The 26208-nt window shown below is 39.6% G+C and overlaps 1 protein-coding gene across 1 annotated transcript in view; it reads left to right on the top strand.

Moving 5' to 3' along the window:
* Positions 1-26208, top strand: part of PCNX2 (pecanex 2) — a 253204-nt gene that overhangs the window by 123432 nt on the left and 103564 nt on the right. Inside the window, exons 16-21 of the mRNA XM_075064158.1 lie at positions 4642-4751; positions 8352-8448; positions 13554-13646; positions 14202-14352; positions 20296-20437; positions 26017-26194. Of these exons, the coding sequence (XP_074920259.1) occupies positions 4642-4751; positions 8352-8448; positions 13554-13646; positions 14202-14352; positions 20296-20437; positions 26017-26194 (771 nt within the window). The remainder of the gene's footprint in view (positions 1-4641; positions 4752-8351; positions 8449-13553; positions 13647-14201; positions 14353-20295; positions 20438-26016; positions 26195-26208) is intronic.

Below are 26208 nucleotides of genomic sequence, written 5' to 3'. Positions count from 1 at the left end.
TAGAATACACTTGGTAACAAAATACTATGGTTAAATTTGTGGAGAAGTTTCCGTTACAACCACGTGGTTTCACTTGCTCATAACTTTCAAAAACATTATTTTTGGCTAAAGTTTGTTTTGTATGATCTCAGCCAAGAGGTAAATATTTTTACAAGAATGAGGTGAGGGGTTTTTCCCAATTATTGTTACCATATCTTTAAAAATAAAGGAATAAAAAACAGCTAAATTTCAAATTGTAAATTGTGCCCAAAGAAGAGTACTGTGTGTCTAGGATAGGGCGGGGACAAAAATGGCTGAATGATGATAAAATTAAAAGTAGTTGCAAAAATCATTTCTCAACATGCGTTGCTAAAATATATAGGGTTAGGGTTAAAACTCAGAACCTATACGTCACCTCTTACACAACTGATTCTTGTTTCAGCATCCAGCTACACTGCAGCGAGTGACCATGCAATTCTTACAACCTTTATACTTTCACTCCTGATATGGTAGCAGCAGCCTGCACTAGCTATCTGTGATGAGGAGGATTTTCAGAATCAAAACAATCATGATTACTACATGCTACCACAATGATTCTACCATGTGCAGGACCTTCTCTGGTGTTGAGTGAGGAGCAGGATTTACTACAAAGTACCTTTGAAACGTAAAGGTGTATCAGGCTTGAGAAGGCTTTTCTTTTTTTAAAAAAGGGGACAAATGACATGAGAAAGTGGGTTTTCAGTTTGTTTGGATACTTCTACTATGCTTAACTTTTTTTAAAAAAATAGTTTTTTATTTCGAGGGCAACAAACTTTTAAATTCCAGAGAAGCTCTTCTCCTTTTAATTGGTTATTTTGGGAGTAGGTGAACCTTTGTTGAAAAAGAACTTTTTTTCTTTCAGCCTCAGTGTTTATTTAACTCATCACTTTCATCCTTAACCCTTCACCTGCATTTCACTTACTTTAAAAACTGCTATTTGTGTGTGTGGATCAAAGTCAAAATTGTGTATGGAATGAAAGAGCAAGACATCACCTCAACAGAATGATGGCAGCTAGGAATACAAACTCCTGCTCCAGAATGACAGATAACATCACCATCCAACAGTGAAACCCTGTCATTCCTTTTCTCCCGGGGAGAAGAATCATTGTCCAATTATTAACTATGTTGTTCTTTCAGCTTTTTAAATTTAGAGCTCTACCAGACATCATTAGTCAGGAAGGAAAATGACAAAATGGTTATGGTTCATTTACGCTGATGCTAGAGAAATGGAAGCATTTTGTGTCCACGTTTTTTGTAAAACATATCGCATTGGCATAGAATGTGCTTTCCCTGATTGCTGTGTAGTTTAATTCTGGAGGACACTAAAGACGTAACTAGCTGCAGAAGTGGGGGCAGGCTAAGAACAGAGGAGTGTATGACGTAATGGAATATTAAAGTAATATAAAGAATATATATTATCATATAGGTTTTATTTAATACTAGGAAAGGGAAGGAGTTATGTCTCATACAGTATAAGGTAGTTTTGAAATCACAAGACTCTTTAATGTATTTCAGTTTTGAAAAAGAAGTTACACACCCAAGGGTCAATTGTGGCTTTGGCATAAGACCCACGTATGGGGAAGTGTGAAGCTGCACTGTGTCGGATGCAGATTATGACTCAGTCATATTGTGAAGTATGTATTTGATGGAGCCATTTTTAAGATATTGGGCATCAATTAATTATCATCAAAGTTTCCATGAATATTCTGAGTTGAGAATAAACATGGAAAATTTTAGCCGAAAGAGCATTTTTTTAAGAAAGTTAGGAACAACTGAAAATGAATGCTGGAGCTGAGCCTTAACAATGGCAACCACTGTTTTGCCCCCTCTAATAATAAATAGTAATGTTAGAGTTGTTGATCCTTGCAAGAGTGTTGTTCGTGCCTTATTTTTTGTTTACATGCTGCTGTTTACGTTAACATTGCCTGCAGAACTTGGCATATCTCTCTGTCCATCTGGAGGAACCAACTAGGCGTCATGTTCCTCTTGACCTGCTGCTCATAAACAGGGAAGAATTGGTAGGGGAAGTAGAAGTGGGTGGCAACCTGGGCAGCAGTGACCATGAGATGGTCGAGTTCAGGATCCTGACACAAGGAAGAAAGGAAAGCAGAAGAAAAAGGACCCTGGACTTCAGAAGAACAGACTTTGACTCCCTCAGGGAGCTGATAGGCAGGATCCCCTGGGAGAACAACATGAAGCGCAAAGGAGTCCAGGAGAGCTGGCTGTATTTTAAAGAATCCTTACTGAGGTTGCAGGAACAAACCATCCCAATGTGCAGAAATAATAGCAAATATAGCAGGCGACCAGCTTGGCTTAACAGAGAAATCTTCAGGGAGCTTAAACACAAAAAAGAAGCTTACAAGAAGTGAAAACTTGGATAAATGACTAGGGAGGAGTATAAAAATATTGCTTGAGCATGCAGGGGAGTAATCAGGAAGGCCAAATCACAATTGTAGTTGCAGCTAGCAAGGGATGTGAAGGGTAATAAGAAGGGTTTCTATAGGTATGTTAGCAACAAGAAAGTGGTCAGGGACAGTGTGGGACCCTTCCTGAATGGGGAAGGCAACCTAGTGAGAAATGATGTGGGAAAAAGCTGAAGTACTCAATGCTTTTTTTGCCTTGGTCTTCACAAACAAGGTCAGCTCCCCAGACTGCTGCACTGGGGAGAACAGTACGGAGAGGATGTGAGCGGCCCTCAGTGGAGAAAGAACAGGTTAAGAGTGATTTAGAAAAGCTGGTCATGCACAAGTCCATGGATCTTGAGGGAGTTGGCTGATGTGGTTGCAGAGCCATTGGCCATTATCTTTGAAAACTTGTGGCAGTCGGGAGAGGTCCCAGATGATTGGAAAAATGCAAATATAGTGCCCCTCTTTCAAAAAAGGGAAGAAGAAGAATCTGGGGAATTACAGACCGGTCAGCCTCACCTCAGTCCTTGGAAAAATCATGGAGCAGGTCCTCAAGGATTCAGTTTTGAAGCACTTGGAGGAGAGGAAGGTGATCAGGAACGGTCAGCATGGATTCTCCAAGGGCAAATCATGCCTGACCGACCAGATTGCCTTCTATGATGTGATAACTGGCTCTGTGGATATGGGGAAAGCAGTGGATGTGATGTATCATGACTTTAGGAAAGCTTTTGATATGGTCTCCCGTAGTATTCTTGCCAGCAAGTTAAAGGAGTATGGATTAGATGAATGGACTATAAGGTGGACAGAAAGCTGGCTAGATTGTTGGGCTCAACAGGTAGTGATCAATGGCTCGATGTCTAATTGGCAGCCGGTATCAAGCAGAGTGCCCCAGGGGTTGGTCCTGAGGCCGGTTTTGTTCAACATCTTCATTAATGACACTAAGCTGTGGGGAGTGGCAGATACGCTAGAGGGTAGGGATAGGGTCCAGAGTGCCCTAGACAAATTGGAGGATTGCGCTAAAAGAAATCTGAAGAGGTTCAACAAGGATAAGTGCAGAGTCCTGCATTTAGGATGGAAGAATCCCGTGCACTGCTACAGGCTGAGGACTGACTGGCTAAGCAGCAGTCATAGAGAAAAGAACCTGGGGATTACAGTGGACAAGAAGCTAGATACAAGTCAACAGTGTGCCCTTGTTGCCAAGAAGGCTAACAGCATATTGGGCTGCATTAGTAGGAGCATTGCCAGGAGATTGAGGGAAATGATTATTCCCCTCTATTTGGCACTGGTGAGGCCACATCTAGAGTATTGCATCCAGTTTTGGGGGGGGGGGGCCCACTACAGAAAGGATGTGTACAAATTGGAGAGAGACCAGTGGAGGACAGTGAAAATGATTAGGGGGCTGGGTCACATAACTTACAAGGAGAAGTCTGCAGAAGAGAACAACTACCTGAAGGGGGGTTCCTAGGAGGATGGAGCTAGGCTGTTCTTAGTGGTGGTAAAGGACAGAACAAGCAGTAATGGTCTCAAGTTGTAGTGAGGGAGGTCTAGGTTGGATATTAGGAAAAACTATTTCACTAGGAGAGTGGTGAAGCACTGGAATGGGTTACCTAGGGAGGTGGTGGAATCTTCATCCTTAGAGGTTTTTAAGGCCCAGCTTGACAAAGCCCTGGTTGGGATAATTTAGTTGGGGTTGGTCCTGCTTTGAGCAGTGGGTTGGACTAGATTACCTCCTGAGGTCTCTTCCAACCCTAATCTTCTATGATTTTATGCAGGCTATTGAGAAAGTTTGCCAAAGGTTGAATAAACTGTCTCTGATTTTAAGGCTTAGCAAATAAAATGTAATTTATTTTACTCACATCTCTAATTTGTTCTTTTAATGAGGATTATAAATTTTGCCTCTGGTGTTTATTTAGGGGGTAAAAAAATCTGCTTTTCGTGTGTTTTCTAGTTTCTTTTCTAATTGCTGATTATGGAGATATTTTTGTATATAGTTTGTGTAATTCTAAAATATATCTGTAGTATCTCAGCCATTCTCACAATAATAGATTGTGATATGATAGAACTATAACTCCTTGATATATGATGTATTGAGTACTGTAGATCTAGCTTCCTTTGTAGGATGTAAATGTAAATCCTAAATGTAGGATTTAGCTTCCTTTAAAAAGTAAATTTTGCATTCCTAACATAAAAGTACTCTGCTTTTTGTCTTTCCCATTAGGAGCCATGGGATGCTCGACACATTCCAGCACTGTTCTCTGCTTTCTGTGGCCTTTTAGTTGCACTTTCTTATCATCTTAGCAGGCAAAGCAGTGATCCATCTGTACTTATGTAAGTTGTCAGTAAACTTTTTTTTTATTGGTTATATTGTATGGCATGTAAACTATAACTTGCACAGAGTGATATTTAAGTCTGGAAATTTTTGAATTCAGTGACTTAAGGAATCTTCTAACAAAGTTGGTTGTGTAAACTTGGGTCTCACTGGAAAGAACCATACTGAAAAAGTACGATAAAGGAGGGCTTTTATGATTACTGTACCAGTGTTTTAGAAAACACTTTTTTTTTTTTAGAGGGACTGGATATCTCAACGACTAGCAATAAGATACACATTTACCTCAAGATAAATGGTACAAAATAAGGTACTGATCCTGAAAATGTTTATGTATGTGCTTAAGTGTACTACCATGAGTAGTCCCATTGAAATCAATGAGATGATATACAATAGTACAGTGAAGCATTTGCAGGATCAGGGCCAAAGACTGCTGTCAGTGGCTGAAGGATAGTGTCATTAGTTTGGTAGTATGAAATATATTTTGGTCTTGGTCCATTCCAATAGCCAGCTGTCTCCATTGCAAAACTACCATCAGATTTGTCACTAAATGGTGCCACTGTCAGTTGTCTCAGCAGAAAGAACAATGAATGAATAAACAGAAACCAAGCTATTCAATTTCTCATCACAAGGTACTCAAATTACTTTGATGAAATGGGAAGTGTTCACACCTGCTGCCTGTGGTGTACCCGTTCAGTAAATGAATAAAGGGCTTCAACCACCAGGGCAATAAATCTAGTGCCTTTCATCAGTACTAAGTTCTGTGGGTCAGATTTTGCTGTCTGGGAATTATATGATTAACCCTTATGGAACTTGCTAATCCCCAATGGATGCCACCTGGGGAAAAGCTAATTATCAGGGTTTGTGGAGATGCATTAGGAAGCACTTAAGAAGCAAGAGGAAGAGTTTCTGACCTTTGGGGAGCACGACCTGATCACAACTCTTTCCTAGTGTCAGTTCCATCACCTTTGCCTCTCCACTGACATTAACTGCTCTTCAAAGTAGTAAGCATTTAAAGCTGAGTCCGGGGCCGCTGAAGAACCAGTGTAGAACAAGCAATAAGGTGATCTGAAGGTTGGGCTAACAGAAGCAGAGATGCAACTAGAAACTTGGGGCCCCATGCCATCTTGGTGTGGGCCTTTTTTGGGCATTCATAGAGAGAGCCAGGTAATACTGAGGGAGACAATGGGGAGTTGTTATATGCAGGGGAGGAAACAGGAATAGGAAGGAAGGTGAAAAGGAGCTGTGGCATTAAATAAAGTTCTTCAGTGTGGTTTATGTAAACTCTGTCGTCATCCTCATGATCCTTGCTGTATTCTGTCTGAGGTGGAACTGCAGTAAGAAGTTGTCACGCAGTCACTGGGCGATGCTCTGGAACTGCTCCCTGTGAAGCCAGTCAGGATTCTGGTGAAGTCTCCTCTCTCTCAGCAGATTCACAGGGCTTCCACCTTCCTGGGCCTGACCCTGGAGCATTCAGCATCCTCTGCCCCTCTGTGCGCTTCCCATAATGAGTCCGCCCAAGGGGGTCCTGGGGAAGCCAGAGGATCTGGCACCCCAACTTCACAGTCAGACGTGACTCTCATCCAGCAGGGCCGGCTCTACAGTTTTTGCCGCCCCAAGCAGTGCGCCGAATTGCTGCTGCAAACACCGGGGGCAGTCGTGCGCCATTAGGGTGGCAGGCGCATTTCCGCTGCGGCGGCAGTTCAGTGGCAGCTTCTGTCTTCAGTTGGAAGACAGAAGCTGCGCCGCCGCGCACAGCTTAACATAGAAGCTGCTGCCGAATTGCCACTGCCGCAAAAATGCGCATGCCGCCCTAACAGCACACGGACTGCCCGCACTATCCGTGGCAGCATTTCGGCGTGCTGCTTGTGGGGGTAAAAAACAGCCGGACTGTTGCCCCTTGCAGGTTGCTGCCCCAAGCACCTGCTTGGAATGCTGGTGCCTGGAGCCAACCCTCTCAGCCAGCCAGTAAAACAGAAGTTTATTAGATGACAGGAACACAGTCTAAAACAGAGCTTGTAGGTACAGAGAACAGGACCCCTCAGCCAAGTCCATTTTGTGGGGCAGTGAGCCAGACATCCGCATCTGCACTCACTCCACATCCCCAGCCAGCTTCAAAACTGACTCACCTTCCAGCCCCTCCTCCTCTGCTTTGTTCCTTTCCCAGGCCAGGAGGTCACCTGTTTCCTTTGTCCTTCAACACCTTTAGCTATCACCTTGCAGGGGGGAAGAGCCTAGGCGATTAGTTGCCAGGAGATAGAGTGTTGTTCATTTTCTGTCCAGACAGCATCACATCTGCCCTCTAGGACTCTGCAACAATCACACGCCCTTCTCCCACCACCTAGCTACTTAAGAACTGCATAGGAGAAACAGAGGCACCCACACAGTATTCAGAGAAAACATTATGAACGTTCCCACTTCATCACAGAAGTGCTTCCACTTACTCTCCTGGAGCCTAATCCAAAACCCATTGAATCTTTCCATTTATTTCAATGGGCTCTGGAACAGGTTCACTACGAGTGACATATAACTCATTCTACAGGATGCTATAGAATACAGAAATGGTTGTGGGGTGAAGAACCATCAGTTCTTGTGTAAAATACACACAGAAAAATACCAAATAAGCACTCAAGAATGAGTTCTTTAGATTTTAAATGTGTATTTTCTTCAGAATATAATTCCCAGTCCACTGATGTCTTCAATTAAACAAAAACTCTTATCTTTTGTTTTAAATAAGGTGTTTTGAATCCTTGAATTCTTTGCTTGGCCACCTTTTAAATCTAGTTTCTAATCCCCTAACGACCTTAATCAAATTCTCAGCAGTTCAAATGGTTGTTAAATGTCTTGTTTGAGATTAAAATTTGAGTTTCTGATTCTACAACAACATCAAGTATTCATTGTATAATCATGATTAAAATGTATAATCCCCCAAAAGAGGTTTTAGATATTTTTAATGACTCTGAATTTAACTAAATGGAGTTTAGGTGATTGGAAACAGTATTTAAGGGATGGCCTATGGCATAAATTTTAAGATGAAGGACAAGGTGTTGTGTAAAACTAAAATGAGGATGAACATGCAATTTATATTGAGGTGAGTGTTTTGCCCTTTGTAATTAGGGTGACCAGAGAGCAAGTGTGAAAAATTGGGATGGGAGTGGGGCGGAATTGGCACCTGTATAAGAAAAAGCCCCAAATATCGGGACTGTCCCTATAAAATCAGGTCATCTGGTCATCCTATTTGTAATATCGGTGTTCGACATCAGAAGTGGCACAAAAGAACCCCCTTGCCAGCATTCTCAGTAGTGGTCAAAGATTAGAAAGGGCATGGGACTGAACTACCCTCTCACATGACCCCTTCCCAATTAATGCTACTGTGCTGATTCTAGACGACACTTCCTTATCGGTGAGGAAGCTGACACTTCCCTGGCCAGATTTTCAGCTTTTCTATAGCAATCCCCTGCATGCAGCAGTAGAATAGTCACTGCGTATGTAAGGGTAAAGTTGGGCTCTAAAATGTCTATTCTCCCCTTACTAAGGGCATATAATTCCATTAACTGAAAAGCTGTTATTCTGAGGTTTTCTAACATGTTTTTTTGTAACAGGTCCCTTATTCAATGTAAATGTTTTCCTCACTTTCTACGTCAAAATTTGAGAGATTCCTCAACAGATCCACTCCCAGAGAAGATGAGAGAGTCGGTGGTAAGGCTTTATAAAATTATTTATTTTATGTATTGTAAATCTTCAATCCACCCATGTGGAAACCCTTAACCATGCTCAATTGTTGATGCTACTGCCTCAGGTGTGAATGCGCTCTGCCAACAGAGGAAGACAATGTGTATATGCAGCAACCATTTTCTTTTAGCGCTTTTTGATCATCAACAAAACTTTCAGCGAAAAAACTCTGCCACTGTAGACATGGCCATAGGAAAGTTTTGATGACTAGTCCCCAAAGGGAAGGTGGATACCTCAGGAGTTCAGGCTGGTCAAAGATGGGGTACCCAGAAGGGTTAAGGTTTGGCTAATTCCTTCCAAAAGTTCTGAATTGCCCTGCTTCTAGAAACTGTTCCTGCTCCTCAGCACAGCATCCATAATGGCCACCTCGAAACACTGGGGAGATAGATAATCCCTAAAGTGTAAATATCTATGTGAGTAAGTAGTGCATGGAAAATATGCTACTTCATTGCTTGGTATAGAAGCCACATCTTCTGTTAAACTTAATTATTTTACTTGGTTAAAGTGCACAGTAGAGGTCTGGCTATTAATGGAGGGAGGTTTCTAAGCAAAGATATAAAGTATATATTATAAAGCTTGCCTACATACTCTGGTGTTTTTGGTATGTAGTTCATGGGCACAATGCACTTTCTACTGATTTCTGTGAACTGGTTGACTGTATTGTAGGTATAGTGGGAGGCATATTTTTTTTCTTATTTTATAACCCACACATCCCTTCTATGTATTGCTCATTGCCTGAGGCAAATGTACAGTCCGACCTCATCTATTCTACAAGTCAAACCATGTCAGGAGACTGACCCAGTTAACACTATGGCCATCCCTTGAACTGGTTACAATAATTTCATTTCAGAGTGCAGATGAGGATCTGGTTAAAAACACAGTTAAGGTCTTGACTATATTGCAGTCTGGAACCATGTAACTAGGAAAAATGAATAACTGTGTTCCACAGTAGTGCGCTGGCATGGCTGTACTGGTAATATGGACAGAGCCTTTGTGTCTTGGTCCCTTTTTCGTGGTTGAATTTGTTTCTTGGTGCTCTTTTCTGCCAGGGAATTGGTTTCACATGGTGCTTGTCAGCTGCACATTTCTGCTACACACGTTTGACATCTCACATAGTTTTCCAGAAACACAGGCTGTTTTTACTGGCTGCTACAAGGGCCTCCTAATGCTGTACCTTCCTTTCTTCCTCTGTTTGGCTTTCCTCCAGTTTATATATTAATGTAAGCAGATGTGCACAAGTCTAAATTGGTTTATGTAGTGCTAACTCTTCCATGCTGGGACACAGATAGTACTCCCTGAAGGGGAGATTGCAATTGTAGTTTAATACATGCTCTGTCTAAACCCTTTAGTGGCTGACACCAATGTCTTAATAAATAGTTGAACCAAGTTAAGTAGGTTCTCCACAATTTTTCTCTCAGTGCAATGCCAATATAGCAAATTGGTGAGTGTACACAGCTAAAAAGATATGTACATCAAATTTGAGGGAAACATTCAAACTACAATCCATTCTGATCTTATTCCATTATAGTTAAGGGAATGTGCTATCGTAACCAGCTCTGATTTTGATTAATTTTCAAAAGCAAACTAAAAATAGCTTCCAGATCCTCTGTAAGAACAACTTTGGTCAATCTGGGAGTTGGGTACACTGTTACATGAGGACCAGAAGGAGAAATTTTAATAGCATATCCTTCCTCCCTTTGTTTCCCTCAGCATGCCCCTGTGTAATGGCCCAAACAAGCTTTTTCCTCCACTGTCAATTGTATAAGATGGCAAAGTGCAACAAAATGTCCAGTGTCCACTGGCCTATGCACCTATGTATAAAGCATGCATAATATTCAGGCTAAATTAGAACCTTTTTAATCAGTAAATTTATGATATAAATAATTGGTTCACCTCCAAAGATGAAAGCAAATAGGTTTAAATATTAAAATAAATCTGTTGTGTTGCATAATGACTTCATATTCATGTTAGTAGTTATCAATATAGCATTTGTAATGTTCAGCTATATGACCTCTACTATTTTTTCTCTGCTCGAATGGCTATGTAAGAATTGTCAGCTTTGGAAACTGGAATTACAAAGCAGCTGTCATGGATAATTGACTATTCAACTTTGAGAATGGAGCTTCCTAGCATTATAATTAATTTCTATAGGCATCCCCATGGTTGATTACTATATTAACCAGTAGCCTGGGGGTGTTAATGTGTTACATTCAAACTCAGCTTCCTTCCTGGCCTTTAGTACAAACAGTCAGATAGCTAGTAAAAGGATTTATACAAAGGTCCCAATGTATAATTTAAAACAAGAAGAAAAAAAATTACAGCATGTTTTCCTGTTTATTCTCACAAGCAAGAGGTATCCAGAATAGCCTTTTAAAAAATAAAGAAATATTTCTTTGACAGAATGGTGGATGGATGATGTTGAGTCTTTGTCTTCATGATCTGTTTTTACCCAAACTTCAAAACAATCCCAATGGTAGTGATTATTTCACTATTGAATTTTTACTAGGGTCAGAGGTCACGCCTTTCACACATAACATGTATCAAACGTTGCAATAAGACATGTCAGTTCAGGTGCAAAGTCAAGGACTAGAAAGTTAGGAAATCATGGCCTGTCCAACTTTAATTCAGCCTGCTTTGGCATCCATTCTGTGCACTCCTCTGTGCATGGGGTCTTGTGGAAAATGTGCAGTGTTTTATTTATTCTCACCAACTCACACTATCTTGTTGCAAATGTCATGATATGTGATGTTTTTCTTAAAACCCCAGCTCTGGGAGGCGTATGATTACATGAGAATATCAGCTTTCATTTTAAAAATAATAAGTTTCTATCCTTCAGTCTAGCTTTGAAAACATGACCTGAGTACATTTATTAATTTTTAGCCAACCTTATGATTTCTTTGGGGCCTGACTCACAATTTTTGAATGTTTGGAGTTGTCATTACTGAGAATGGTATGTGATTATGTAATCAAAGATTATATTATATTATAATGCATATACCCAGCAGGGCTAAATTAAGATTGTGCAGACAACCATAAATCTAGCATTTCCTAGCTTTCAAGTGGTTAACTTTGCAACCTAAATAACATTCTTTTAATGTAGTTTTTAGTATGTGATTTCCTGGAATTTATTTTGACTTTTTTTTCCTTATTAAAAATCCTATTATGTGCATCATCATCAGGGTTTCAACCCTGAACTTTCAATACTGATGCAGAGCTGCTACCACTTGAGCTACAGGGCTAACTACTTTAGCTGGTGGCAAGAGAAGGCTGTTATCTTGTGGGTGGGAATGGGCCACTGGGGCAGGACCAGGTAGGAGATCAGGAGTTAGTTGATGGTGAGAGGCTGGCCTGGCCTGGTTCTCTCTTTCACTCTATCCCCTTGAGTTGGGATGCTTCTGTCTGATGTGGTATCTTCAGAATTGGGTGTGGACCACTGGAGCCATGTGCTGAGTCCAGGCAGGCAGGGTGTTTGTTGGAAGCCTGCACCAGCTTTGCTCGCACTCCTCCTGGCTTCCATACGTTGCCAGAACATGTATATGGTGGTTTTGGTGCTGCTGCTTTGTCTAGTTCTTTAGAATGTTCACATTCCATTAATACTTTGGCAGTCTGCCAAAAATTTCCTGAGGCACACAAGCCAGGTAAGGAAAAGGACAATTAATGCTTTATATTTATGCTAAACCTGAGTGGAGTTTTATGGGATGCAGAAGAGGCACTCCTCAAGCCTAAGAGCTTTAGTCCAGCTGAATTTCAAAGGTCTGCTATAAACAGTGTAAGTGTTAGTGTTCTCAGAAACAGGTCGCAATCATCTTTTGATAACCCGAATTGTTAAGCATCCGAAATATAGTGGTTACTGATAGCTCCCCCTATGCTTTAAAATCCATTTGTTGGTCAAGTGTTGTCTCCTACATCTGTTTCATTTTTATCTCCCTGTTGTTGGGTCTATCCTATCCTATCATTCTGTGTTTTCTTCCTCCTCCCCACAGAAACACTTGTTGGCTAGGCTGGCTATTGGGGCTGGGTAAACAGACACAGTAACATCTTGAATCAGATGAGGTTTTCTTTTAAGTGAAATTTCGTTGCACTACAGGTCAGTATTTAGATAAATATCTAGCAGCGGGCGTTCAGTTTATGCCGGTCAGCACCTGCATTTGCCACCAGTGTTAAGTACTGCTAACCCTCTGTAATATATCTAGTCATAAGTCTAAGCCAAGTTATTGATTTGCTAACCAAAGACTTTTCTGTAAGCTCTAAAATACAATGGTTGAAAAATTCACATAGCTCAAAAACTACCTTGTTAATTTGTTTAGTCGTGATGATATTTTAATCACAAGAAAAATGGGTTAGGAAGAACATATTTTCCTATTTCTCCAAAACACAGTTACTCCAACCCAGTTATAGTTCTTTACTTGAAGGTATCAGAGGGGTAGCCGTGTTAGTCTGGGTCTATAAAAGCAGAAAAGAATCCTGTGGCACCTTATAGACTGACAGACGTTTTGGAGCATGAGCTTTCGTGGGTGAATACCCACTTCGTCAGATGCATGCACGTATTCACCCACGGAAGCTCATGCTCCAAAACGTCTGTTAGTCTATAAGGTGCCACAGGATTCTTTGCTGCTTTTACTTGAAGGTAGATTCTTATCTTTCATTATCATTACATAATACTAGAGATAGGCGCACTTCTGAAAAGGAAAAACAGAAAACCCCACAAATACCATTGCATAAATGGAGACACAAATTTAATGTAAAACCATTTTAGTTTTAGTTTAGTTTAGTTTTAAGTACCCCATATTGCAATTAAACAATGTTTACAAAATATGTTTTTAAATGAATTTTGATAAAATTTTAATATGCTTGACAGGGTCTTTTTAACAAATGTAGCATATGGGGAAATAATTTAGCAAAGCATATTGCAGAAAATACCTGTACATTAAAGTATATTTATATATTGTAAAACAATGACTAGTGTCATCACAATGCAAACTATTAGTAATTCATAGTGGAGTAATGTAATTTGTCCAGTGAAAATAGTATTCACTTGATAATTCTGTATTTAAAAAAAATTATATTCACAGAAGGAAATCTTGAAATCGGATCTCATTGTCTGCACAGTGGCTGCTGTTCTATCATTTGCAGTCAGCGCCAGCACTGTGTTTCTGTCATTAAGGGTATGTATATAATCCCTTCCTTTTAAATATTTTTCCCCTAAGATATCATCTTTAGTATGCAAAACTACATGGCTAAGAATACAGAGGAGCTGTGAAGAGAAGAGTCAAGGAAAAATTATTTAATGGCAAAGATAATTTCAAGGCTTTTGATATACACTGCAAATCAGTTATAGATATTATATTAGGCACAATTTAATGCATTTAGTAATTGTTTTCCCTAAACCTTTGCTTTATACTAATCTTTTTTTTATGACATAGAAGCTGTTGGAAGAGGGATTCTTACATAAACCCACTAATTTAGCTTTTTTTATTTCTAGTTACAATACTGGTTAAATGTGTGTGTAAAGAACATTTTGAAAAAGAACAAAGGTTGTTGCTTTCATTTCCTGAGCCCCACATCTGCTTCCCACCTGTAGTCTTTGATGCTTTTTATGCAAGAATCAATATTTCTTGCAAATGTATAAGGAAGATTAAATTGTTGTACATTAAAAATATTGTATGTCTATAAAACATTGTTTGTAAATGTGATTCCATTATTTTCCTCCTTTGGCTCAGCCATTTCTCAGCATTGTGCTGTTTGCTTTAGCATGGACTGTGGGATTCGTAACACATTACATACTTCCTCAGCTCCGCAAGCATCATCCTTGGCTGTGGATTTCACACCCCATACTTAAAAACAAAGAATATCATCAGCGGGAAGTGAGAGGTTTGTAATAAATATTGTCAGAATATTGATTGATGTTGCCTTTAGTTTGTCTTGTTTTTAAAGAAGAAAATTCTTGCTTGTGTCCATTGTGATGTTTAAAGATGACCATTTTTTTCCAAGATGAGTTTTTTTTCCATGTTTTACTTAGAAATATCAAATTTTGATTTCTGTATTTCTTTTGGATGACTCTCTCAGGGACTGGAAGAATGGAAGTGAGTATAGTGACATCATAATAGGTAGAAAGGCCAACTGCAACTTTTCCACTTTTCGTTGTAGAGGTGGGTGGGTTTGAATCTTTCATGCAGAGCTTTCTGCTAAAATGATCCAATTTTAGCAAAAACATTCAAGCCCAAGGAATTTTAAACTGTCTGTGTAAACATCACTTCCTGTCTTAAGTGAGATCTAGCAAAACTGCCACTGCAACCTCTACCTATTGGAATTTCATTATCCTTTAGTTCTCCAGTCCCCAGACAGTCTTCCAGTAGGAGAGAAGTGTTATTTCTAATGTAGAAAAGCAAGCCCTGAATCCATGGATGTGAGTAGGTAAACTCCACTTGACTTCAAGTGCAGCAGGATAGGGCACATAGGAGTTAAACTGAAGAGTGGAACATTTTGATTCACATTTAAAATGTGTCTAAACATTTCAGCTCCCTACCCCATTATCACACTTAGACTTGGAATGTAGTTCTGCATGAAACAACTTCTTCCCTTTGTATCTTTGTTGCTCCTTCTATCCCCTTTTATTTAATCATTGGAAGTGCTGGTACCTACTTACACTTCACATCCTCTGTCCCTGTCGCCAACCACCAAAGTGTCCAGGAAATCCACTGGGGCCCTGAACAGATTTCCCCCTACAGAATAAGAGTATTCCTTATTATGGGCTTCTTTCCCTTAAACATCAGCTTTCACGTATGTGACGGGTTGGGTCACAGAGACCCCCTTGGAATTGCCAGCTGATGTACTGAGACTACCTCTGAGCCTGTTTTCCCTGGCAGCTTGGGACTTCAGTACCCTGTCTTGTTGAGCCAGACACACCAGCCTGCTACAAACACAGACCCAGGTCTGAATCACTTGCCCCAAAAGCTGCAGGCTTAACTGAAAACAGCTTAAGAAATGATCTAGTCTCTAGCATCCAGACACCCAGTTCCCAATGGGTATCAAAGCCCAAATAAATCCATTTTATTCTGTGTAAAGATTATACAGGGTGAACTCATAAATGTTCACCCTCTCTAGCACTGATAGAGAGAGATGCACAGCTGTTTGCTCCCCCAGGAATTACTTACTTACTCTGGGTCAATTTAATAAGCAAAAAATGATTTTATTAAGTATAAAAAGTAGGATTTAAGTGGTTCCAAGTAATAGCAGACAGAACAGAGTAAATTACCAAGCAAAATAAAACAAAAACATGCAAGTCTAAGCCTAATACAGTAGGAAACTAAATGCAGGTAAATCTCACCCTCTGAGATGTTCCAATAAGCTTCTTTCATAGACTAGACTCCTTCCTACTCTGGGTCCAGCAATCACCCCTCTGCTTCCCCACCCCCAGTTACTGTCCTTGGTTCCAGGTTCTTTCAGACATCTCTTTGAGGTGGAGAGGCTATCTTTTGAGCTAGCTGAAGGCAAAATGGAGGGGTTTCCAGGGCCTTTTATATTCTCTCTCTTGTGGGCAGAAACCCCTTTGTTCTTCTGTGCATGATCACAGCAACAAGATAGAGTCTGTAGCCACCTGGGCAAGTCGCATGCCTATGGATGATTCAGCTTTTGCAGGCCGACGCCATTGTTTACATGTTAGTTTGAACGTTCTCCGGAAAGTGCAGATATGGATTCGTGTCTCTCAAAGTCCATTGTCAGTTAAATGTTTGTTTCTTGATTGGGCACTTACTGAGAATAGCCCTTTCTCAAGAAGCTGACCAAATGCTTCACTGAGGCTACTTAGAATCAAACAAGTATATAGCCAATATTCATAACTTCAGATACAAATATGGTACACACATACAGACAGCATAATCATAACCAGCAAACGACAGCCTTTCCATAGACACCCCACTTGGCATCCTCTGTACAAGACCTGGTGCAGCCATAGTACCCTGGTTGCAACAATGATCTGTACATTCACAGTTTTATGTCATTAACATCACAATGTACCTCTCACCAGAACTTCAAAGTGTTGGAATATAATGGTGAGAAGAATCTCAGACTTTTTCTTCAGATTATTGGTAACAGGGCTGCTAGTCCATCTAATATTTATTCATGAGTCTGGCTTAAATCTGAGTTACTCCTTCCCTTGAACATGAATGTTCAAACATTTCACCTCTGTAGGCCTGGATTCAAATCTGAATTTATTTACTGGATAAAATGGATTTCTGTGCAATTCCAAGTGGATACTTATCCCTGTTTATTAAACATCCTAACCTCTTTTTTACCACTTGGTGTAAAATGCAAGTTGTTTTACCCCTGGTGTAACTTTTAGATTGTGGAGGAGGGGAATTGTTATGTATGGAAATGGAGGACATATCAAATATAATAGCTCTTCTATAGTGCTTCTCATCAGTTGATCTCAAACCACTTTTCAAAGGAGGCCAGTATTATCCTAATTTTACACAGATGATAGGGAAGATGAAAGCTCAAAGACCTCCTTCGCCTTGCATCACATTGAGCTACTGTGTATGAGTCAAGTGACTGATGGCCTAATCCAGAGTTATGTAAACTGAAGGACAGCCTAATATTTGTACTGAAGTTTCTAGCCATTTTACATGGTATAGAGAAAATAAAAAGTAACCCTTCTCTTTTTTAATACCCAAGCCCTTTAGGGAATGTTCAAATTATTAATGATAAAAACTTTATATATAAACTTCTTAATGACAGACATAGTTTCCACTGTATTTCTGCAGGGTATAATATTCTGCTAGCAGAAGTAATAAGGCTAAAATAATGTCTTTTCCTGGCATCTGTGGCAATGGGGATTTACTGAAAATATAGCAATGAAAAAGTACAGGGGAAGAGTTCTTTTTAAAATGGCATTTCTCATTTTTAAAAAGTGTAACAAAATCAAGTTAAATGCGAGAACACAGAATGTTGTATCAGTGATGTTTAGCCATTGTGTTCACTCTGTCGATATAAGCCTTAGTGGTTATCCATATAGACACCTGTAAGAGAGAATATAGCACAGAGAAGTTCCTTTACCTATAACATTTACCTCACCTACTAGCTGGGCTTTCTATTTATAATCACCAATTGATATGTACATCTGTATTAGCTATATTTTGAGAACGCTGTACTGTAGCGTTTAACCCTCTGTTACAGTACAATTACAATTACAACCTCTGTTACACATTGTGTGCAGTTTGATATGCTGTATTCTGTGTTTAAGATATCTGTGTTTAAAAGTGAATTATATTTGCTAAATAGTTTTTCCTGTTTAAGAAACTGAGGCAAAATTATATTTACTTTGACTTTTGAATGTTTAAAATTTGAGTGACATGGTTACTGAAGTCTGTAACTTTCATTTCCTGCATAATATCTCAAGAGAATCACTAAAGCTGAATGAAACAATGTAACTTCATTGATATTTTGATCTTGCTAATATCTACTGGCTTCAGCAGGTGCTGCCTTGGTATGTAGGAGTATCTGTAAATATTTTAGAATCTCAGAGACTAATTTCTAGTTCTCCTGCAGTTTTTATTTCAGCAAACTACTTGGATTGTTTTTTTAGCTGTCATCTTCTCTTTGCTCTCAGCTGGAAACCTGCTTGTCATATCTTGATGGATCATTCTCAACCTATGTTCTTGAGGTGCTTGAAAACAATAATGTCAGAGCACAGTCTGCTGCAGGACTTCAGTATCCTGTTCTTCAATCTAGACAACAAAAACGTTCTGCTCATCCCCTGCAAAATCATGCATTTGCCATACATTAAGGATTTAAACCTCTGAAAAATCATGTCTTCAAAACAAAACCTGGGTACCAAGAAGTACCCAAGAAACTTGATTGAAGAGTGCCTTTTAACTGTTACCACAAAATGCCAAGGAAAGTGTACTGGAAATGTAAATCTTATTAATGATTTGTATTCCAGCTGAAAGACCTTGTTTTAAAAGGCTTCATTTGCTTGATAATGAGCAACTCTTGTGACTATCCTGGCTTTGTTGTCTTTTGCATGCATTTAATCATAGAAGACAGTTATAGGATTTCTTCCCTTATCCCCATTTGGTCTGTCTTCATTCACTGGAAAAACATAATTTTCATAAAGGTAACGGCTCAGCTTTTAAAAAGGTTGAGAGTAGAGAGATACCAGGCAAATCCATTTTACACTTTGACTGATCTGCATTGATGGTTCAGCTCATACTTTGGGAACACTTGTATCACTCAAGCAAAGAGTTCCCTGGTACAATCAGGAGTCAAGGCATTTTCAGATTCTTCTATATTCTTTATTTCCTATGGTGTTCATCTAGTCTGTATTGGTTTAATTATTGCAGAAGTGTACTCAGAAATATCTGTTAGAATGCATTGAATTTAGAACGTATGAAAAATGATTGTGAAAACAGGTCCCTCACAGCATTGCCATGGTCATTTCTACCTGCTACTTTGAAGGCAAAAAAGCTTGATTTTGAAATGTGAATCATATTTTTAATTAAAGCTATGAAAAAGCCTGACATCAGAGCCATAGGCAGTAATAAGGGGAAATACCTTAAGCTATAAAGAGTGAAGGATATTGAGTCTCAGAAATTCATGTACAGCTTTTTGAAAGCCTGTTACCTCAACCAAAGATATCATAGGTCCATGAATTAAGGTAATTTGGAAGGATTGGTTCATGACTTTTCCGCTTGTATCTATTGAACATATGGTACAATGGAATCTTGATTCACTGTGTCCTCTTGTTTCTCACCATCATATTACTGAAATAACTTTTTATTCTTCTTGCTGTAGGAAGGAGTGTTGGTAGTGCAGCAGGTGGTTCTTACTTTTGAGTCAGTACTGCATCAATATTCCAGTATGGTGCACTCTGCTGTTGCAAATACTGTTTTTCAGACAACCTGAACTATTTGTGCTAATTAAAGAATTCCTGTCACTTTTGCAAGAATACAGGTGTTACTCAGGAAACTTCACTCTGCCTGCCTAATTTCTCTGTGAAATTTCAACTGGACACAGTAGTCACATCCTGTCTGACTGCTGAATAGTATAGTTGTGCACTGTTAAGACTGTATTTACATATATAATAGCTTCTTTGTAAAGTGTTTTGGTTCCTTTGGGATAACAATAATAATAATAATAATCCCTAGCTCTTTTATAGTGTTTTTTATCCTTAGATCTCAAAACACTTTACAAAGTTTGACAAATCATTATCCCCATTTTACAGATGGGGAAACTGAGGCGCAGAGAGGGGACATGACTTAGCCAAGGTCATCAAGCAGGCCAGTGACAGAGCTAGAAATAGAAATCCAGGGTTCTGGAGTCTTCATTCAGTGCTCTCTCCACTTGGTCACACAGCTTCCGCACTAGGTCACATGAAAGGTGTTTGTTAATTATAAATATTCTTTAATAAATAAGTATTTAAGTTAAATAACTATTGTTAAATAAGAAAAGTGATGAAAAACAAATATGTTTATTAATATCATGTCATGTTTTACTTCTAAAAACTTAGCAGGATCTATCTTTTAGCATATACCATTTCAGCTACTATATGTGCCTATCTGGTGGATGCAGCAAAAAGAAGCAAAATATGTAATGTATAAATATTGGCCAGACCCAGAGAACAAAATGATTGCTATATGGCAAAAGAATTAAGGATTACATGAAGTGTCATAAATTAGTGGTTATATTAACTAGTATGATATACAAAACTCATGATTTGTCCTTTTGACTTTAATGCATTTATTGTCTATACAGTATTTATACATTGAAAAAATAATAATTTGACAAAATGGTCTGTTATCTGGGTTTTTATTTCAGATGCTGCTCATTTAATGTGGTTTGAAAGACTCTATGTGTGGCTTCAGTGTTTTGAGAAATACATCTTGTATCCAGCAATAATATTGAATGCCCTCACCATTGATGCTTTTTCAATTAGTAAATACAAGAGACTTGGTACACAGTAAGTTTATTATAGTTCATAGTATGTGATTCATAGATTTAAGACTGCTCGCATTCAGACTAATGTTCAAAAGATGAAGCTCATGGAGTATAGGTCCATCAATGGCTATTAGCCAAGATGATCAGGGACACAACCCCACAATGTAGGTGTCCCTAAACCTCTGACTGCCAGAAGCTGGGGACTGAATGACAGGGCACAGATCATTTGATAATTGCTGTTTTCTGTTTATTCCCTCTGAAACGTCTGGCCACTGTCAGAAGACAGGATATTGGGCTAGATGGACCACTGGTCTGACCCAGTATGGCCATTCTTATGTTTTTATGAAGTTTAATGTTGCGTAAATTAGTCTGGTTATTTGTCACAATTTGGTTTTGTGCTATTAATGAATAACAGTAAATACAAAATACTATCATTATTGGCTCTGTTAAAGGACAATTCAAACTGCCTTAAAATATGATAAAAGAGATGCTGTTGGTGCTACAGCAAAGATGATTGAGGCTAGAGAGATTTAAATTTATATAGGCAAATTACAAAACTAAATGCGTATAGTATGCCCAAATGACAGCTAAAACCAGGAGATATTATACCAGTCTGCAGGTGTTCAAAGGGTGTAAACACCTTGGGAGTAACCAGGATTAATGAGATGAAATGAGAAATCTAGGCTGGATGTCAGGGAACTGTAAAGTTTATTAGACTGTGGAAAAGTGTCTCCGAAGAGGTGTCATAGGCCTCATTACTAGAGTCATTGAAGGCTAGGTTGGTCAAAGCCTTCAAGAATATAGAGTACAGAACTGTCCTGAATTAGCAGGGATCTGATCAGGAAAACAATATAAGGTTTTTCCATGTCTAATATCTGTGACTGTAATTAGAACTAAATGTTGCTGATCCACAGTATTATAATATGTTCTTTGAAGACAGCCTTTTATGGTGACAATTTTTGCTTGATGACCTACAAACTGCTGTGAGATTCAGTGGTATTGTAGAGATTGCAATACCGTCACTGAGCAGAATTAGTACAGAGCCTTTTTCAGTACTATAGTGATTTAAATTGTTAAGAAACTGGCCTGTGTTCAGGAACAAAGAACCATTACAAATGCAGCATTATTTTTCCCGTATCCAGATTGTCTGAATGTTAGTTTTTAAAATAAGATTATTTTTAACTTGGATGTAGTGAAAAACTATTTGTTATTAATTATTATTAATAATAATAATAATTTCTATGACAGTAGCATGTAGAGGCTCCAGACCCATGAGTCTACGGACTGTACAGACATATAGCAAAAGAGGGTTCTGATCCTAAAGAGCTTACATTCTAAATTAGAGCTTACATTCTAAACAAACTATATCAACTTTTGTACAGGAGCATACAACAACATTTTCAAAAATACCTATTTTCAGAAGTGACATAGGCATTTAAGAAGCTAAGTCTCATTGAATGTCAATGAGATTTAAGTTTCTAAGTTTCCTAGGCATGTTTTGAAAATTTTACCTGGAATCAAATACAGCTCACTCTCGTAGATGGGATGATTCTGCAGCTCTAGCAGAACTAAAAAGTAGCCAAATGTTAGTTTGACACTTGTCAGCAGATATATCTCTGAATTCATTGGAGGATCGGATGTGTTGAGTAAGAAGATATTATTTTACATAGTAACTTTTCAGAGTAGAATTGCAACCCCAACTGTTCAAAATCATGAGTCAGACCCCCCCCCCCCAAATTCATGAGATTTTAAAAAGTAATCATATTTGGGTCTGCCTTCTGATAGTTTAACCTTTAGGGGAATGCCACCAGTCGCCAATGTAGGTGTGAACATCTCAGATTTTAAATTCACCCTTTTGAAGACACACTTAAAAATGCAGGTCCTGACTGTTGCTCAGAGAGGACTCATTTTTTACTTATCCCATTTGGTGTGGAGAGCTGCCACACTATTCCTCCCTAGCCTCTTCCCTAACTTGACAGAATACTTAGAGAGGAGCATAGTGGGGGATAGAATGGCAGCTACCCCACACATGTTCTCCTTCCACATTTGCCCATATGGCCCCTATGTTCGCTTGCCTCCCTGTATTTCCTTCCCTTTTCCCTCACTGTTTCGCACCCTTCAGATTCCCTTGTACCCCATTTTCCTCCTGCACTCCATGTTCCCAGGCATCCCATCAGCCTGTCTTATTTCTCTGCACTCCTCTTCAGTCAGCCTCTTGCACATCATAATCCCCTGCAACTCTCTCAGTCTACCTAATTCTCCCCACACTCCTCATGATCCTACCAGTCTCCTGCCCTGCTGCTCTACACTCTCATTCCTTGTGCCTTCCCATTCTGTTATATCCTTGCTTGCCCTCACCTAATGACTAAGGGGTCTCCCTTAGTCCCTGAAGGCAGCCTGGCTCAGCCCCCAGTGAAAGCAGTGGGAGATGATGACCATTTAAATTTTGTGGATTTTCAGGCCAGAACAGACTGTTATAATCATCTAGGCTGACCTCTTGCATAAAATACTGCATAGAATCATGTCCAGTAATTCCTGCACCAAACCCGTAACTTCTGTTTGAGCTATAGCATATCTTTTAGAAGGACATCCAGTTTTACCTTTAGTGATGGGGAATCCACTACATTGCTAGGTTCGTTGTTCCAGTGGCTAAGTACTTTCACTGTTGAGGGATAAGACAGAGATCACATCATAAGAACAAGAAAAAAAATTCCAAACATTGCACGACCTGCAATAAAATCAGGAGAATTGTTAAGATAGTTGGACCTTGTAATCTGAAAATTAAAATCAGCTGGTATCACTCAAGAAATTGAGATGAAGAATTACCTACCTTCAGTTTTTATCTGACTTTTGGAAAACAAATGTGAGGATGAAATGCAGAAACTGCCAAATGTGGGTACCATATATATATATTTTTAAATAATTCTTTTTTAAGGAGTTTATTTGGGAGGATTTAGGGCTCCCCAGAGCCTCTAGCACCAAATAAGGTTAAAGTATTGTTCCTGGTTATGACATCTGAAATGAAGTCCCCTAGGGCAACTGTCTAAAAAAATCAGGGTGGAGGCAGTAGGGCGAGTGAAGAGCAGTCCCAAAATCTTGTATTATCTGAGCAGAGTGGGAAAGGTACCAATCAACTCCCAACCTTTTTCCTCCAGAAATGATTAGTTGAAGGAGCCAACCTCAGCACTAAATATCTCTCTCTGGGTTTGCACACGCTAGGCATTAACAACACCTGCTTAACTGCACCAATACCTGGTTACTAGGGCAAAAGGGCTTGAAAGAGTCTCAGCAAAGCAGCCAGCAGGGCTATCATCTCCTCCTAAGGCAGGGCAGCCCTAGATTCTTTTTCTTTAGTCCTCTTATTAGAGAGGGCTGTATTATCTCTCTGTTCTTAGCTACATACTCTCCAGGAAGAAGAATGTCATGTATACAGTAGCTTAAAGAAGGGGAAGTTACTTTCCACGCCTGCAGTTCTACTTTTTAAGATATCATCTTGCAAGATTCTCATTCACTTGTCCACCTACCCTCAGAATTTGGAAGGATGTTTTTTGAGACAATGTGTTTTTGTAATTTCATCTTCTTGTTCCTATCTGGCTGAATGTATTTGACTTTTCTAATTGCATCTGTTTTTGTGATTTAAAAAATGGCATTGCTCTGTGTGTGTTTTGGGAGTGTGGGGGTGGGGGTCGGGAGGGATGATGAGCAGGGATTGGAGCCCTTGCTTACGGCATTGTCAGAAACTGACTGGAATGTTCCAGAACCAAAGGGAGTGGTGGTTGGTGATGCATATTGGACAATCTGTGGCAGCTTACCATGTTGTCTGCTACTGTCATTGCCTCAAAAGGTTAAACAACAAAAAGAGATCACTCTGAGCTAGGGCAGTTGTACCATGTTTCCACTGGGGAGGAAGGGTGAAAGTAACTTACAGGACTTACTGGTACTGCTGGAGTCCTGAGGGGGGTATGGCCTCCTTCGGAAGGGGCATGACTTCATCCAGAAGAGGTGGGGCTTCTCAAGATTTAAAGGCCCTGGGGCACCAGCTGCAGCTGTGAGCCCCAGGGCCATTAAATCAACCAGGGCCCCCAGCTGCAGAGGTGGCTGGCCGGGGCAAATTAAAGGGCCCGGGGCTCCAGCTACCACAGGGAACCCTGAGCTTTGCCAGGCTGGGGCCGGGATTTAAAGGGACTGGAGTTCCTACCGCCACAAGGAGCCCTGAGCCCTTTAAATCCCAGTCCCAGCCCGGCTGCCGGAGCCGCAGGTGGGATTTAAAGGGCTCTGGGCTGCCCGCAGCAGCAGGGAGCTCTGAGCCCTTTAAATCCTGGCCCCCGAAGCCAGTGCAGTCTGGCACGGCGTACTGGCTCTTGCTGGTATGCCGTACCGGCTTACTTTCACCTCTGACTGGGAGGTTAGGACAACCCTGCCCCCCTGCCACCACCATCTCAAAAAAAAAAAAAAAAAAAATAAGAATCCTGTGTGGCAATATCTTTAAAGAGAGAGAATTACCAGGAAGCAATGCTCTCTTATCCTTTAGCAAGATATTATATGCTCAAAAACTCCTTTCTGCTTGAAATTTTGTGGATCTTAGACGAGCATAAATATCAACCTGATCAGGAAAAGGGTCTTTCAGTTGCTGCTGTTGCTCTGTGATTTTATGCCTCTCCCCATTAAAATCTTCCTCGCTGCCCCAAGAATTTTGTTCTTGATGAACATCAAATCCAACAAATGTTCTCATCCCACTGAGGGGGTGTTCGAAGACGGTCACAAACACTTTATTTTAGTCCCTAGTTTTGCATTCAGAAGTCCAAATAACATTGAAAGAATCTCTGACAAGGTAAGAAATGAGGTCGTTTGGCATTTCACCCAGACAGTAATGACTAAGCCTGACTCAAATAAAGCTGGATCTTCATTAAACATGTAGTGAATAAATGACACAAAAAATAAAATAAATTTGGAATTGCACAAACTGTGAGCCTTAAAATGACAAAAATGCACTACTCCATTTAGAACTTTCTGAGCTGTCAATTGCCACATGCTTTCACAAGTATTCTGTTGTTTTGTACTTGGCATGGAGGATTATTTTCAGCATTTTACAAATAGTGGGTTTGATTCATCACTGCACCAGTCTAAAGTTGGATAACATGGTGATTCAGGCTTATTGCCTGTAATTGGCAACAGTCTGCTTTGTAATATAAAGCTGTATAAATTGTAGTGCTATAAATTAATGGTGCCAGACTTAAGTCACAAGTTGAAAATGTGTTTTAGGGATTTTATTTAATTATATCTTTATTATGTTATAAGGTACGTACTACAATAATGGATGCTATTCTTATGATACAGAATTGTTCCTGTGTTACAGCTCTGTAAGTACTCCAGAGATATGTAATGCTGGCAATGTAAAACTGTGCTGTTGCAGGTGGATTAAATAAACGTGATTATTAAAACAAAAACTAGTATTAATATAAAAATAAATTAAAGGTATGTGTGTAGATAGGCATACCAATCAAGAGTAGATCTAATATAGTTATTCGTGTTCATTAGTTATAGTCTAATTGTTTTTGTTATGTTAACTTGATTAGGTTTTCTTTTCCCTCACTCCCACAGCTGTGATATTTTCCTGATAACAATTGCTGGGATGAAGCTGCTCCGATCCTCATTCTGTAATCCGGTTCATCAATTTGTTACTTTGAGCTTTACTGTAATCTTCTTCCAATTTGACTACAGAGATATCTCAGAGAATTTCTTGCTGGATTTTTTCATGATGTCCATTGTGTTTCACAAGGCAAGTTTACAAAC

Source organism: Chelonoidis abingdonii, chromosome 3 (assembly GCF_003597395.2).
Source record: "Chelonoidis abingdonii isolate Lonesome George chromosome 3, CheloAbing_2.0, whole genome shotgun sequence".
Lineage (NCBI taxonomy): Eukaryota > Metazoa > Chordata > Testudines > Testudinidae > Chelonoidis > Chelonoidis abingdonii.
Note: the sequence above shows the minus strand (reverse complement) of the source record. Positions and strands in the feature narration are given on the sequence as shown.